Source organism: Medicago truncatula, chromosome 2 (assembly GCF_003473485.1).
Source record: "Medicago truncatula cultivar Jemalong A17 chromosome 2, MtrunA17r5.0-ANR, whole genome shotgun sequence".
Taxonomy (NCBI): domain Eukaryota; kingdom Viridiplantae; phylum Streptophyta; class Magnoliopsida; order Fabales; family Fabaceae; genus Medicago; species Medicago truncatula.
The window spans coordinates 26,978,521-26,994,306 of NC_053043.1; the positions used below are offsets into that span (position 1 = coordinate 26,978,521).

The 15,786-nt window shown below is 41.6% G+C and overlaps 1 protein-coding gene and 1 pseudogene across 1 annotated transcript; both read right to left on the minus strand.

Moving 5' to 3' along the window:
- Positions 1-556: 556 nt before the first annotated feature.
- Positions 557-11,068, minus strand: LOC120578351 (uncharacterized; annotated as a pseudogene).
- Positions 11,069-12,872: 1,804 nt separating this feature from the next.
- Positions 12,873-15,215, minus strand: LOC120578352 (uncharacterized). Its single transcript, XM_039831032.1, has one exon. The coding sequence runs from the start codon at positions 15,213-15,215 to the stop codon at positions 12,873-12,875; it is 2,343 nt and encodes a 780-aa protein (XP_039686966.1).
- Positions 15,216-15,786: the final 571 nt, after the last annotated feature.

Sequence of the window (15,786 nt, forward strand, 5' to 3'; positions counted from 1 at the left end):
AATTCAGCTCCTAGGTCACCCAAATTGATTCCCCAAGTTTTCCCTTCAACACTCTTGTTCTTCTCTTCACCTCTTTCTCTCTCTACCTCCCTCTCTCTCTAGGAAAATGTTTTGTGAAGTGAATGAAAGATATTTTCCTATGACAACCCTAATGTTATCTCCCTTAATGGGCTCAATTCCAAATTCTAATGGGCTTAACTCATTCTAACATAATTCCAAAAAGTTTCTATACACTCAACGGTAATTACTAACAACGGTAAAATATAACGAACGGTCACTAACGGTAAAAACTAATCACTACACTAGTAACTTAGTAAAATAAGGGTTCTCACTAAATATTAAAATGATTCTCACCAAAATTACCATTTTACCCTTACCCGTCAAATGACTAAAATACCCTTCTAATACGGTAATCCACGTAAATGCACCCGACGACAATTAAATACACACAAGCACAATTAATCACACACAAACACAATTAAAAGTAATTAAAATAAATCTAGCTAAAAATCGGGCTGTTACAACGCCTTTCACCGGTCCCGGGACTTCTCTTACTCCTTTGGTTATTGCTAAAGACCTCTATCTCAAGACTTCCGATGTCTCCAATCATCTTACTACCAAGTCTCACATCCGAGGGTTCACTTCAAAGTATCTACTTGAGCGGGCTAATGTCAAAACCACTTGTCAAGACACACTCGAGGCTATTCTTGCATTACTTATCTATGGGCTCATTCTCTTTCCGAATCTCGACAACTTTGTGGATATGAATGCTATTGAGATCCTCCATTCCAAGAATCCGGTTCCTACTTTGCTAGCTGACACATACCATGCTATCCATGACCGAACTCTCAAAGGTCGTGGGTACATCCTTTGCTGTGTACCTCTCCTATATAGGTGGTTTATTTCTCACCTTCCGAGTTCTTTCCATGACAACTCGGAGAATTGGTCTTACTCACAGCGGATTATGGCCCTCACTCCTAATGAGGTGGTCTGGCTCACTCCCGCCGCTCAGGTTAAGGAAATCATTACCGGTTGTGGGGATTTTCTCAATGTACCTCTTCTTGGAACCCGTGGGGGAATCAACTACAATCCTGAACTTGCTATGAGACAGTTTGGGTTCCCAATGAAGGCAAAGCCCATTAATCTTGCTACATCTCCAGAATTCTTCTACTATTCGAATGCCCCCACCGGACAAAGGGAGGCTTTCATAGATGCTTGGTCCAAAGTTCGTAGGAAGAATGTGAAACATTTGGGTGTGAGATCCGGTATTGCTCATGAGGCCTATACTGAGTGGGTAATATATCGAGTTGAAGAGATTGGTATGCCCTACCCTGCTATGAGATATGTGTCTGCATCTGCTCCATCTATACCTTTACCTCTACCTCTCACAACTCAGGGGATGTATCAGGAGCATCTAGCCATGGAGAGTCGTGAGAAGTAGATGTGGAAAGCCCGATACAATGAAGCTGAGAATCTAATCATGACTTTGGATGGTAAGGATGAGCAAAAAACTCATGAAAACCTGATGTTGAAGAAGGAGTTGGCTAAGGTCCGGAGGGAACTTGAAGAAAAAGATGAGTTGCTTATGCGGGACTCCAAGAGAGCTAGAGGACGACATGATTTCTACGCTAGATACTGCGGTTCAGATTCAAAGTCCGAGTCCGAGGACCATCCCACCTCTTTCTATGCTTGAGGATTTCATTTGTCTGTTCTGTTAAAATTTCAAAGTCTTCCCTTGGCTTAGTACTTCAAAGGGATTCACCTTATAAAAATTCCGTTTAGTTTTGATTGTTTACAAAGTTCCTAATTTGTCTAAAAACCCTTCGGTGACAAAAAGCTTTTTTTTTTTTTTGCATCTGCATTTGTACATATCATGCATCATATGCATCATTCATCAGTCACAAAAGGTTTCCAAGCGCTCATTGCCTCTTGGTTCTTCTGCCACAGTTTGAAAGGTGGCTCGTGCTCGAAAAGTCTACGAACCTGACAGAATCCATCAGACTAGATCATACAGAAAGAAGAATAAGGTAGCTATGGAAGAGGAAAATGCTCAGCTCCGTGCCGAATTAGCCTCTCTGAAGGAAGATTTGGCTAAGGCCCACGACACCATGACTGCTCTGTTGGCTGCCCAGGAACAACCAGCCACAGTTATCCCTGTAACTACAAGTGTGATCCCAACTGCATCTACTGATGCTCGTTTCGCTCTGCCAACTGGGTTTCCTTATGGACTTCCACCGTTTTTCACTCCTAATACTGCAGCAGGCACTTCTGGTACTCCTAACAGTGGCCTGATTCCTAGGGCGAACTTGGCCTCTATCGGTACTACTTTGATTCAAGCAACGGCAACTATCACTGAGCCCATTATGAATACTGTACCTCAGGGCACCCATGCTGGTGCACACCGCGGGAGCACTCCCATAACTGGAACCATGGAAGAAAGGATGGAGGAACTTGCTAAAGAACTCTGTCGTGAAATCAAAGCTAACCGAGGGAACGGGGACCCTGTTAAGACTCATGATCTCTGCTTGGTACCAAAGGTGGACATCCCCAAGAAGTTCAAGGTCCCAGAGTTCGACCGATACAATGGGCTAACTTGTCCCCAGAACCACATTATCAAGTATGTCCGAAAGATGGGTAACTACTATGATTCGCTCATGATTCACTGCTTCCAAGATAGCTTAATGGAAGACGCTGCAGAATGGTACACCAGCTTCAGCAAAGATGACGTTCATACCTTTGATGAATTGGCTGCTGCTTTTAAAAACCACTATGGGTTTAATACCTGGTTGAAACCAAACAGGGAATTTCTCAAATCCCTCTCCCAAAAGAAAGATGAAAGCTTCCGCGAGTATGCACAGAGATGGAGGGGGGCAGCTACCCACATCACTCCCGCTCTTGACGAAGAGGAGATGACTCAGACATTCCTGAAAACTCTGAAAAAGGATTATGTCGAAAGAATGATCATTGCTGCTCCAAATAACTTCTCTGAGATGGTCACCATGGGGACTCGCCTAGAAGAAGCTGTCAGAGAAGGCATTATTGTATTCTAGAAAGTTGAATCCTCCGCAAATGCATCAAAAAGGTACGGTAACGGTCATCATAAGAAGAAAGAAACAGAAGTAGGGATGGTATCTGCCGGAGCCGGTCAATCCATGGCTACTGTTGCCCCTATTAATGCTGCCCAGTTACCTCCGTCGTACCCGTATGCGCAATACTCTCAGCATCCTTTCTTTCCACCATTCTATCATCAGTATCCTCTACCATCGGGTCAACCTCAGGTACCCGTTAATGCCACCGTTCAGAAAATGCAACAACAGCCACCAGCTCAACAACAACAACAGCAACAAGCTAGACCTACCTTTCCTCCGATACCAATGCTATATGCCGAGTTACTCCCGACTCTACTTCTCAGAGGGCACTGCACAACCAGACAGGGCAAGCCTCCACCTGATCCGTTGCCTCCCAGGTTCCGTTCTGACCTCAAGTGTGATTTCTATCAAGGTGCTCTGGGTCATGATGTTGAAGGATGCTACGCTTTGAAGTACATTGTAAAAAAGCTCATAGACCAAGGAAAATTGACCTTTGAGAATAACGTCCCTCATGTCCTCGACAATCCTCTTCCGAATCACGCTGCTGTGAACATGATTGAGGTATATGAGGAAGCTCCCAGACTTGACGTTCGTAACATTGCAACTCCTCTGGTGCCACTACACATCAAGCTATGCCAAGCCTCTTTGTTTGACCATGATCATGCCAGTTGCCCAGAATGCTTCCTTAATCCTTTGGGTTGCTACGTTGTTCAAAATGACATCCAGAGCTTGATGAACGACAATTATTTGACTGTCAGCGATGTCTGTGTGATTGTGCCAGTCTTTCATGATCCGCCTGTTAAGAGCATGCCTTCGAAAGAGAATGTTGAGCCTCTAGTGATAAGACTGCCCGGACCAGTACCTTATACTTCAGAAAAGGCTATCCCTTATGTCACGCCATTTTTCGGACGTCAAGGCCATTTGATTGACTCTTGACTCACTTTTTATCTCACGACTGAACAAATTTTTTTAAGGGGAAAAAGTTCCAAACCACCCATTTTGAAAAGAGTTAGGGTTCGGGGGTTTGTTATATTTAGGGAAGGTGTCAGCACCCTAAATATTCGTAGTACTCTACGAGAACCTCTTGATTTTATTTAACTTCTTGTGCTTAAACTTGCTTGCTTTTAAAGAGATGAAAATGGAATTGAATGATGAGTTGAAAAAGAAAAGAAAATTGAAGAGAAAAAAGAAAAATGTTTTTTAGTTGAAAATTGAAAAGAAAAAAAGAAAATTGTTTTTTAATTGATTTGGAAGGACAAGGTCCTCTGCCTACGTACCCGTGAGGGATCAAAACCTCGTAGTTCGGGGTAGAAATTGACGTTTGATTTGTTTGGTGTTTTTTATATGTTTTGAAAAAGGTTTTGAAATAAAAAAGCCAAATGGCAAATGAGAATTGATTTGTGTTTTTTAGATTGAAAGAAATTGACTTGAAGTTGAATTAGACTTGATTTGAAATTTGATTAAGAAAAATAAAAAGAACGATCACTTGATTTGAGAATCAAGGTTTGTAATGAAAAAATATTTTTGTGATTTGTTATTTGGATGTTTTTGTTGTTTTGGAATAAAGATATGAAAATTATATAAGCAGAATGAGAAAAATGAAGTTAAGCTGAATTGTGAAGTTGTTTTAACATGGACCAGAATATTCTGGAGAATAATTAAATTAAACAAAAATAAATAAATATTAACATTTAAGTTTGGACCAGAGCACTCTGGATTAACAAAAATATAATATTAACAGTTAATTTAGGACCAGAGCACTCTGGATTAATTTAATTAACAATGACCAGAGCACTCTGGAGAATAATTAAATTAAGCAAAAATATAATATTAACAGTTAATATACGACCAGAGCACTCTGGATTAACAGATAGAGCGAGAATTAAAATGCATGAAAAAAAAAGAAATTACAAAAATGAGATGCTGGGGGTGTGTGAGCAGAAAATAAAATTAAGAGGATTTGGGCCTTGGGTGAGGGTGGACCTCAAAGATCGAATCTCGACCGTTGATTTGATCAACGGCCTTGATTTGATCTGCCAAATAAAAGGGGTATAAATACCCATTTCTCTCTTTTTTCTTCATTTCTTTCTTTCTCTTCTCTCTCTTCACTCTCTCATTTCTTATTTCTAGAGAGAGAGGCTCTGCCTTCTCTCTAGAATTTCTTCATCTTCTCCGACGAGGAGAGGCCACCGGAGGTGGTTCCGGCGCGGCGGCCGGTGAGCCACAGCGGCTGCGCCGCCGCGCCGGAGATGAAAGTATGTCCTTTTTTTATTTTTTTTTGTCCTCTCTCCTTCTTTCCGATTTTTAACTCAAAAATGCTCAAAACCCAACGGTTTGACCTAGATCTAAAAGGAAAGAAATACTACTTTTTGAGTCTGGATGTTTGCGGATTCAGTTTAAGATGTTGTGTTTCTGTAACACGGTTTTGAAAGTCTGATGTGTGGTTTTGAATGTTGTTGATGGTTTTGGTTGGATTGAGTTGGTGCTGAAAATGGTGATTCGGTTCTGAAAACGGCTTGGATCGGATCAGGGTTGATGAATGGCCTTGATTCGGTTTTGTGAAAGATCTGTTGTTTGCAGGTTTTGCGATTTTAAAATCTGTTTTTTTTTGTCTGTTGGGCCCTCTCCCTTTGTCTGTGTGCAGGTGGTTATATTTATAGAGCTGAATTTCTGTTGCTTGGAGAGGAACACGATATTTTGTTGCTTGGAGAAGAAATTGACAGTTGTGAATGAGCTGTTTGTGAGCTGTTTATTTGGATATTATCAGACAAAATTTTGATTTATTTTTTTGGACATTAAAAATAAAATAAAAGGACTAAGAATAAATAAAACAAAAATAAGATAAAATAAAGGTTAAAAATGAAATGAATTTAAAGTTAATAAAAGATGGAAATTAAAATTAAATGAAAATTGACAGAAGAGGGCCCGACTCGGAATCAACTATGAGGTATTTTAAAATACCTTCCTGCCAAATTTTTTGCTCGAAAGGCTGACACCGGTCGGAGCTAAATGACACGTGTCAGTGCTGTCTTAGGTAAAAAATTGGGGTATGACAGATGCCCCTATTTAAGTTTCTTCGTCCGGAGATTTGAAGATGAAATCTTTGATTTGACGGGTCGAATAGACTTAAATACAAAGTACACAATTTTTGACCTAAGATGTTATGAATGCATGTGATGCAATTACGAATGCATGTGAGGCAATCATGAATGCAGGACGACATAGATGGCTTGACAGGAATCAGAAACAACAATGGGATACCCGAATTCACTGAAGAAAGGGATCCGACTCCGCTAGGGGAATGTAGTTTCACTGGGGAAAATACTGTCAGTTATTGTATTGGTTAGAAATTGAAAATTGACTAGTGACATTAGTGGCACAGCTATGCTGGGAATGACACTTTTGAAACTGAAATTGATTAGTGACATCAGTGGCACAGCTACCGCTGGGGATGATACTTTTTGAATTTGAAATTTGAAATTGAAATTGATTAGTGACATGGCTAGCACGACTTTATGCCGGGTATGACACTTTTGAAATGAGTTCAAGCTGTCCTTTTGTCGGAAACTAGCCACTTGAAATTGACAAAAAATAGATTCAAGCTGACCTTTTGTCGGAAACTTGCCGCTTGAAATTGGATGAAAAATAGATTCAAGCTGTCCTTTTGTCGGAAACTTGCCGCTTGAAATTGGATGAAAAATAGATTCAAGCTGTCCTTTTGTCGGAAACTTGCCGCTTGGAATTGATTGAACATAGATTCAAACTGTCCTTTTGTCAGGAACTTGCCGCTTGAAATTGACTGAAAAATAGATTCAAGCTGTCCTTTTGTCGGAAACTTGCCGCTTGAAATTGATTGATTCGTGACATCTCTTGACCAGACACACTGGGGATGACATCTTTGATGTAAATGATGATTACAAGCTGTTCATTTGTTAGAACTTGCCACTTGACATAATGATGAAACGAGGACCGAACTGAGGAGATATTATTAAACAAAACTTTGTGCGATTGATGCAACCATGTACGAATGATGCGATGAATATGTTGTATAAGAATGTATGAAAGTGTTGATGCATGGATGTATGGGTGTATGAATGTATTAACGTCCGAAAGCATGAATGTATTTATTGTATATGATAGATGGACTCGATGAGACAAGACAAGACTTGGTAAGGTGGAAAGTGGACTGACATCACAGTACTATACACTCAGCAAACTTCCTTGGAGATGACCTCGTTGGGGACAAAGTATCAAACATATGCCTTATGGGGACAAAACCCATTAAAAGTCTGGAAAAAGTCGCCATTTGTAAGCTGATACATAATGTTCTTCCATTGACACACTTCCGTCGTTGTGCCCTCTTTTTTTGAATTTTCACAGTGTCCAATCATGGTTCTCTGGTGGGGTCTAACCATTCTTTGAGGAACGTGCTGACGCATGCTTCCTTCACTCTCAAGTCCTAATATGTACTTGTGCATCTATGCCTTTTTAAAAGACATGGAAAAAAGTTTTTTTTTTTTTTAAGAATTCTACTTCGAAATATTATCATCAAACAATGGAAAGAACTTTAAAAATAGAATAAAAGGGGAATTTTAAACAGAAGGGCCATAGGCTCAAATATTATTGATTGAATGACAGCCTGCAGATGGCATGACTTCATGGATTTTTTTTTTACAAAATTTGAAAAAAAAGTGGTAATTTTAAAATGGGAAGGTACATTGAACTTCATAACCTCATTCCCCCTTACAACTCTTGAATTTTGCTGCTTTTGATGCTTCAGATTTGGAGATTCTTTGATAGCAGACATGCCCCAAGTGGATTGTGTCTGACTGGATGCAGTTACTTTGTCCTTTTCTTTTTATCCTTAACTTTTGCATAGACCGCCCTTTCGGGTTTTCAGCCTACTAGGATAATGGTTTCTGTTTAATGTCTCTAATTTTTGCTTGAGCCGCCCTTTCGGGTTTTCAGCCCACCGAGACGCTCATTTTTGCCTAAGCCGCCCTTTTCGGGTTTTCGACTTACCGAGCTGTTCTTATAACTTTTAGACAAAATATTTCTTGACTGCATCGGTGTTCACAGGACGTGGAAGTTCTTCACCATCCATGGTTTGAAGAGTCATGGCACCGCCTGAGTAAGCTTTCTTGACAACATACGGGCCTTCATAGTTAGGCGTCCACTTGCCCCTAGAGTCGAGTCAAGATCTTTTTGAGCACAAGATCACCTTCTTTGAATTCACGGGGATGAACTTTCTTGTCAAAAGCCTGCTTCATCCTCTTTTGATACAGCTGACCATGACAAAGAGCAAACATGCGCTTTTCTTCGATCAGATTCAATTGGTCATACCTACTTTGAACCCACTCAGCCTCTGATAATTCAGCCTCCATTAAAACTCGCATTGAAGGAATCTCAACTTCTATGGGAAGTACTGCCTCCATGCCATATACTAAAGAGAAAGGAGTTGCCCCTGTTGATGTGCGTACAGAAGTACGATATCCATGTAATTCAAAGGGAAGCATCTCATGCCAATCTTTATAAGTCACCACCATCTTCTGGATGATCTTCTTTATATTTTTGTTTGCAGCTTCGACAGCACCATTCATCTGAGGTCTGTAAGGCGAAGAATTATGGTGTTCGATCTTGAAATCATCACACAATTCTTTCATCATCTTGTTGTTCAGATTTGTCCCATTATCTGTAATGATCCGGCTAGGGACACCATAGCGGCAAATAATATGATTCTTGATAAACTTGACTACCACCTGCTTGGTCACATTAGCATAAGATGCAGCTTCAACCCACTTGGTGAAATAGTCAATAGCCACTAGAATGAAGCGGTGTCCATTTGAAGCTTTGGGTTCAATTCTTCCAATCATGTCAATGCCCCACATAGAGAATGGCCATGGGGAGGAAAGAACATTGAGTGCAATTGGCGGTACATGAATCCTATCGGCATAGATTTGACATTTATAACAGTTCCTGGCATGCTTGTAACAGTCGGCTTCCATTGTCATCCAGTAATAGCCTGCTCTCAATATCTTCTTGGCCATTGTAAGTCTGCTAGAATGAGTTCCGAAGGATCCTTCGTGTATTTCATGCATCAATAAGTCTGCCTCATGTTTGTCAACACATCTGAGCAACACCATGTCGAAGTTTCTTTTATACAAAATGTCCCCGTTCAGGAAGAAATTGCCAGACAATCTTCTTAGAGTCTTCTTGTCTTTACTAGATGCTCCAAGTGGATACTCTTGCCTTTGAAGGAAACATTTGATATCGTGGAACCATGGGTTATCATCAACAACTTCTTCAGTGGCGAATACATGAGCGGGTCTCTCAAGACGTCTGATATGGATTAGCAGCACTTCATTCCGACGATTTACTTGGTACATTGAAGACAAAGTAGCCAGAGCATCCGCCATCTGGTTCTCATCACGAGGAATATGGTGTAGCTCGACTTTGTTGAAGAAGGTCAGTAATCGTCTTGCATAGTCTTTGTAGGGAACCAATCCGGGGTGACGAGTCTCCCATTCTCCTATGATTTGATTGATTACAAGGGCTGAGTCACCATAAATGTCGAGGTTCTTGATTCTCAGATCGATGGCGTCTTCGATACCCATAATACACGCTTCGTACTCTGCCATGTTGTTAGTACAAGCGAACGTTAACCTGGCAGTGAAGGGGATGTGTGCACCCTTAGGAGTAACAATGATTGCCCCAATTCCGCTACCATAAGCATTAACAGCTCCGTCGAATACTAGACCCCATTTTGATTCAGGATCTGGACCTTCCCCGAGTAGCGGTTCGTCACAATCTTTCATCTTCAAATACATAATCTCTTCATCAGGAAAGTCGAACTTGATGGGCTGATAGTCTTCAACTGGTTGGTGAGCCAAGTGATCAGCAATGATACTGCCTTTGATTGCTTTCTGGGTACGATACTCAATATCATATTCGGATAATAACATCTGCCACCGGGCAATTCTTCCTGTCAAAGCAGGTTTCTTAAAGATGTACTTGATCGGATCCATCTTAGATATCAACCAAGTAGTATGACTAATCATATAGTGACGGAGACGTTTGGCAGCCCAGGCTAGTGCGCAACAGGTCTTCTCGAGCATGGAATAGCGAGATTCACAATCAGTAAACTTCTTGCTCAAATAATAAATGGCATGCTCCTTTCTTCCAGTTTCATCTTGTTGTCCGAGCACACAACCCATGGAATCTTCTAGTAAAGTCAGGTACATGATTAGTGGTCTTCCTTCGACTGGAGGGATGAGAATCGGAGGTTCTAGTAAGTACGCTTTGATGCTATCAAAAGCTTTCTGGAAATCTTCTGTCCAATCAATCCCTTGATCCTTGCGGAGGAGTTTGAATATCGGCCCACATGTTGCAGTCATATGAGAAATGAAACGGGAGATGTAATTCAGTCGTCCGAGAAACCCCCTTACTTGTTTTTCTGTTTGTGGAGCTGGCATTTCTCTGATGGCTTTGACCTTGTCTGGATCTACTTCAATACCTTTCTGACTAACAATGAAGCCCAGAAGCTTTCCGGATCTAACACCAAAAGTACACTTGTTGGGATTCAGGCGAAGTCTGTACTTTCTTAGCCGTTGGAACATCTTTAGCAAATACTCAACATGTTGTTCTTCAGTGATTGACTTGACGATCATGTCATCCACACAAACCTCAATCTCTTTGTGTATCATATCGTGAAAGATAGTAGTCATACCCCTTTGATAAGTAGCCCCTGCATTGATCAAACCGAACGACATTACTCTGTAACAGAAAGTGCCCCAAGGTGTGATGAAAGACGTCTTCTCTTTGTCTTCGGGCGCCATCTTGATCTGATTGTAACCGGAGAAACCATCCATGAGGGAGAACACTTTGGATTTTGCAGTGCTGTCAACCAGTACATCAATATGAGGTAATGGGAAATCATCTTTGGGACTAGCTTTGTTAAGGTCACGGTAATCAACACACATTCTGACTTTGCCATCCTTCTTCGGAACAGGCACTATGTTGGCTAGCCACTAAGGGTATTTTGATGTAATGAGGAAACCTGCATCGATCTGTTTCTGCACTTCCTCTTTAATCTTGAGGGCCATATCAGGACGGGTTCTTCTTAATTTCTGCTTGACCGGTGGACACTCGGGTTTCAAAGGTAAATGGTGTACCACGATATCAGTATCCAAACCCGGCATATCTCGGTACGACCAAGCGAACACATCAACATATTCTTTGAGAAGCTCTATCACTCGCTTCTTGACACTTGCCTCAAGTGATGCCCCAATCTTGACCTCCTTCTTGTCTTCTTCGGTACCCAAGTTGATTGCTTCTAATTCTTCCCCATAAGGCTGAATGGTCTTTCTTTCTTGTTCAAGTAGCCGGGAGATTTCGTCGGGAATCTCTTCATTCTCTTCTTCTTCTGCCTCATACACAGGGAACTCAAACTTGGGAGAGATCATAGGGCTATGTTGTTCAACGGGTTCATTGGGTTTTAATCTACATATATGATTGATGATTTTTTTAGAAAACAAGTAAGTGCAGATTTTTAGAAGGTGATTATATTTTTGGTTTTTTGTATTACCATTTTTTCTAAAAACATAAAAGAAAGCAAGGCAAAAGGTCGGGAACAAAACGACATTTTTATTTGATTGATGATAAATTCTTGAAGCAAAAAGCCCTAGATAGATTCACTTTCGCTTGGGGCGGGGCGAAAGGATTTTCTTTAAAAAAGCATAAAAGACGAAACAAAGTGCATTACTTGGATAAGTGAGCAATAAAAGGAACATCTACAGCAACCCAATTGTGGCTAGACCCTCCTTGTGTCACAAAGCTTCTTGGCACTCTTTCGGGATTATCTTCAATGATTGCATGAATGAACCCAGAACTGTGGAAAGTACCTCTGATCGGTTCGACAACGATCTTAGGCTTGGACAAATCAGCTGATGGGCAGAAACCCAGTCCTTCTCGGCGCTTGTTCTCTGGCAGTTCTATCAACTTTCCCCAACTGAGAGAGCCTCCAGCTTGTATCACTTTTTGAGCATCTTTTAGAGAAGAGATAGATGACTCACTCCTCTTGGTATTCTCTTCTTCTATGGCAAGTCCTTGAAAAGATGTCCCTTCAACGCTATCGGCTCCGATGAAGGAGAAAGACGATAAATGACTTACTAATAAAGCTTCTTCACCATTTACCGTTACCAGCTTCCCATTCTTCACAAACTTTAACTTCTAATGCAAGGTAGACGTTACTGCCCCCGCTTCATGAATCCAGGGTCGGCCTAGTAGACAGTTGTAGGATGCTTGGATGTCCATCACTTGAAAAGTAATCTGGAAATCCTATGGCCCAATTGTAATAGGCAGAACCACCTCTCCGAGAACATTCTTCCTCGAACCATCAAAAGCTTTCACCATTACTCCACTTCGTCTCAAAGGTGTACCCTTGTAAGAAAGCTGATCATAGGTCGTTTTGGCCATTACATTTAACGATGACCCGGTATCTACCAACACATTTGACAAAGCATCAGTCTTGCAGTTCACAGATATATGCAATGCCAAATTATGGTTCCTTCCTTCCTCTGGGAGCTCTTCGTCACTGAAACTCAGATTGTTGCATGCAGTGATATTCCCCACTATTTCATCGAATTGTCCCACAGTCACATCATGGTCTACAAAAGCTTGCTCCAAGACTTTCATCAAAGCTCCCTTATGAGCCTCAGAATTCAGCAATAAAGACATTATGGATATTTTTGACGGAGTCTGCATCAGTTGATCAACCACTTTGTACTAACTTTTCTTTATCAGCTTGAGAATCTCATCAAAATCAGAACATGACTTGGTCCCACTAGTCTGGCCCACATCTTTGATTGCACCGGAATCTTTAGTTCGAGTTTCTTCAGTCACCGGAGCGTCAACTTTCTTTGGAGACACTAGAGGGATAACACGCCCATTCCTCAGTATTCTACTATCTTCGGCAATATTTCCCACAGAAGGAAAAGGTGGTATTGGAACTTCACGACCACCTTCTATCATAGTGGCATTGTACTTGTAAGGAATTGCCTTCTCAGAAGTATAAGGTATTGGACCAGGCAAGCAAATCACTAAAGGAGCAGCAACTGACTTCCGACTGTCGTAAAATATCTCCAAAGGCTCTTCAGGAGTTATAACACATATATCATCACATTTTCTTTCAACGACCAGTTCTCCTTGGTTCAAAAGTCCTTGAATATCATCTTTCACTTTCTGACAACCCCAGGGGTTCAGAAGGCACTCGTTGCAGCCATCATGATCATGTTTAAAGAGGTTCACTTTGCATAACTTGGCATGTAATGGGACCAAAGGTGTTCGGATTTGTTGAACGTCGAGAATATGGTGAGTCTCTTGGCAATCTTCGACCATGTTGACAGTTGCAGCACCATGGTTTGGCAATGGATTGGTTTGAATATTTGGCGCTGAGTCTGTGAAGGTTATCTTCTTTTCTTTGATTAGCCTCTGGACTGCATACTTAAAGGCATAACAACTTTCAATATTATGACCTGGGGCCCCTTGATGGAAATCACAAGTCTGATCAGGTCTGGACCATGCTGGCAGTCTTTCTGGTACTGGAGGAGGAGGCCTGGTTTGAACCGAGTTATTTCTGAGTAACCCTGGAAGTAACTCTGCATAGGTGACGGGGATTGGGTCAAATTGCATTCTTTTTGGTCGAGGTTGCTGTTGTTGATAGGGATGTGGGGGATTTTGTTGATATGGTTGTTGTTGGTATGGCCGTTGCTGGTATGGTTGTTGGGGATATTGTTGAGGGTGTTGAGGATATTGTGGGAATTGAGGCTGGCTATTTGGGGGATGAATAATATTGGCAGCAGGTGTGATGGCAGCAATGTGTTGATAGGTTGGATAAGTTTGCTGAGGCCTTCCTTGGGCCACCATACTAACCTCATGTTCTTTCTTTCTCGGGATGTGGGTGCCATATCTCTTGGTTCCACTGGTAGAAGCTCCATCTTTTACTAAACGTCCTTCTCGGACTCCTTCTTCCAACTGCACACCCATGCCAACCATTTCAGCAAAGTTCTTGGGCGTACTTCCGACCATCTTCTCATAGTAGAACTGACTGAGAGTTTTTAAGAAGAGTTTGGTCATTTCCTTCTCTTCTATACGTGGGCTGACTTGGGCCGCAACATCCCTCCACCGCTGAGCATACTCTTTGAATGTTTCTTTGACCCCCTGAGTCATGGCTTGAAGATCACTTCGGTCTGGAGCCATATCTACATTGTAATTGTATTGTTCCACAAAAGCTTCACATAGATCATGGAAAGTTTGGATCTTTGTTTTGTCCAGATTCATGTACCACTTTGAGGCGGGACTAGCCAAGCTCTCTTGGAAGTAATAAATAAGGACCTGATCGTCCTTAGCATACGCGGACATCCTTCTTGCATACATTGTCAGATGTTCCTCAGGGCAGGAGTTCCCTTTATACTTCTCAAAATCTGGGACCTTGAACTTATGGGGTATCTGGACGTTTGACACCAAACAGAGGTCATAAGCAGTTTTTCCAAATCTTTCTTTTCCGCGGAGAGTTTTCATCTCACGGTACATCTCGTCATACTTCTCTTGTAAATCCTCCACTTGACCATAGGCCTTCATACTCCTTGAATGGAAGATGGGTTCTTCATTTTGTGGAGCAGTGTGAATCATAGGTGCTGAGTAAGTCATGACAACTGGGGGAGCTCTTACAGAAGGCGGAGGGACATGAGTCACCTGATGAGTAGGCATCTGAGCTTCACAAGCAATGGGACGGAGTATTTCACCAGCAGTAAAAGGCGGGAACCAAGGCACGGAGAGCTGTGGAGCAGAGTGTGTCGGAGTGTCAGCACATATTGTCCATTCAGGGATGGCAGAGGAAGATGCTTCAGCCTGAGTATTGGTGGGAGGTGGAGGAGCTTGTGTTTGTGCATGAATTTGTGCTTGAGCTTGTGCCAGAGCATGAGCCTGAGCCTGAGCTTGAGCTTGAGCTTGCTCTTGGGTCCGCATATCGGCCATCGTCTTCATCATTTCAACCATTTCGTCCATCTTAGTTTGCATGGCTGCCACTTCTTCACGGAGCGCCCGATTCTCTTGCTCGAGAAAATCCATCTTTCTCTTAACAGTTGCACGAGTGTAATGAGTACGAGTAGACTTGTAGTGGATGCGTGGTGCCACCTTTGAAACGAGCTGACCTTTGATTGGAGAAGAAAATTTGTGTGAGACTTGGATTTGATACTATGAAATGCAAGATGATGCATGATATGCTTATGCAAAAAATAGACACATTTTTTTTTTTTTTTTATCGAAGGACTTATAAAAGCTATTTTGTAAACATTATAAAGAGATAGAGGATAAACTTATAAATAAAAACAAGATAATTCCCTTTTTACAAACTGAGCCAAGGGATAGACTCCAAAGTACATAAAAGAAAGCAAAAACAGAAAAGATAAGAACATTTTGGGAAATTCTTGAGCCCCTGAAGTAGACTACTCCTCGGAATCTGAATGCGCGTCCTTGAAAAAGTCCCAACGCTCCTTTGCGCTGATAAATTGTGTGAGCCTTGTGCTCTAAGCTTGGATCTGAGCATCTTTTTTAACTATTTGTTGCTTTTGCTTGCGAATCTTATGATCCTGTTGTTCTATTTTACCACTCATAGTTTCCATCTTGAGCATAGCTTCAT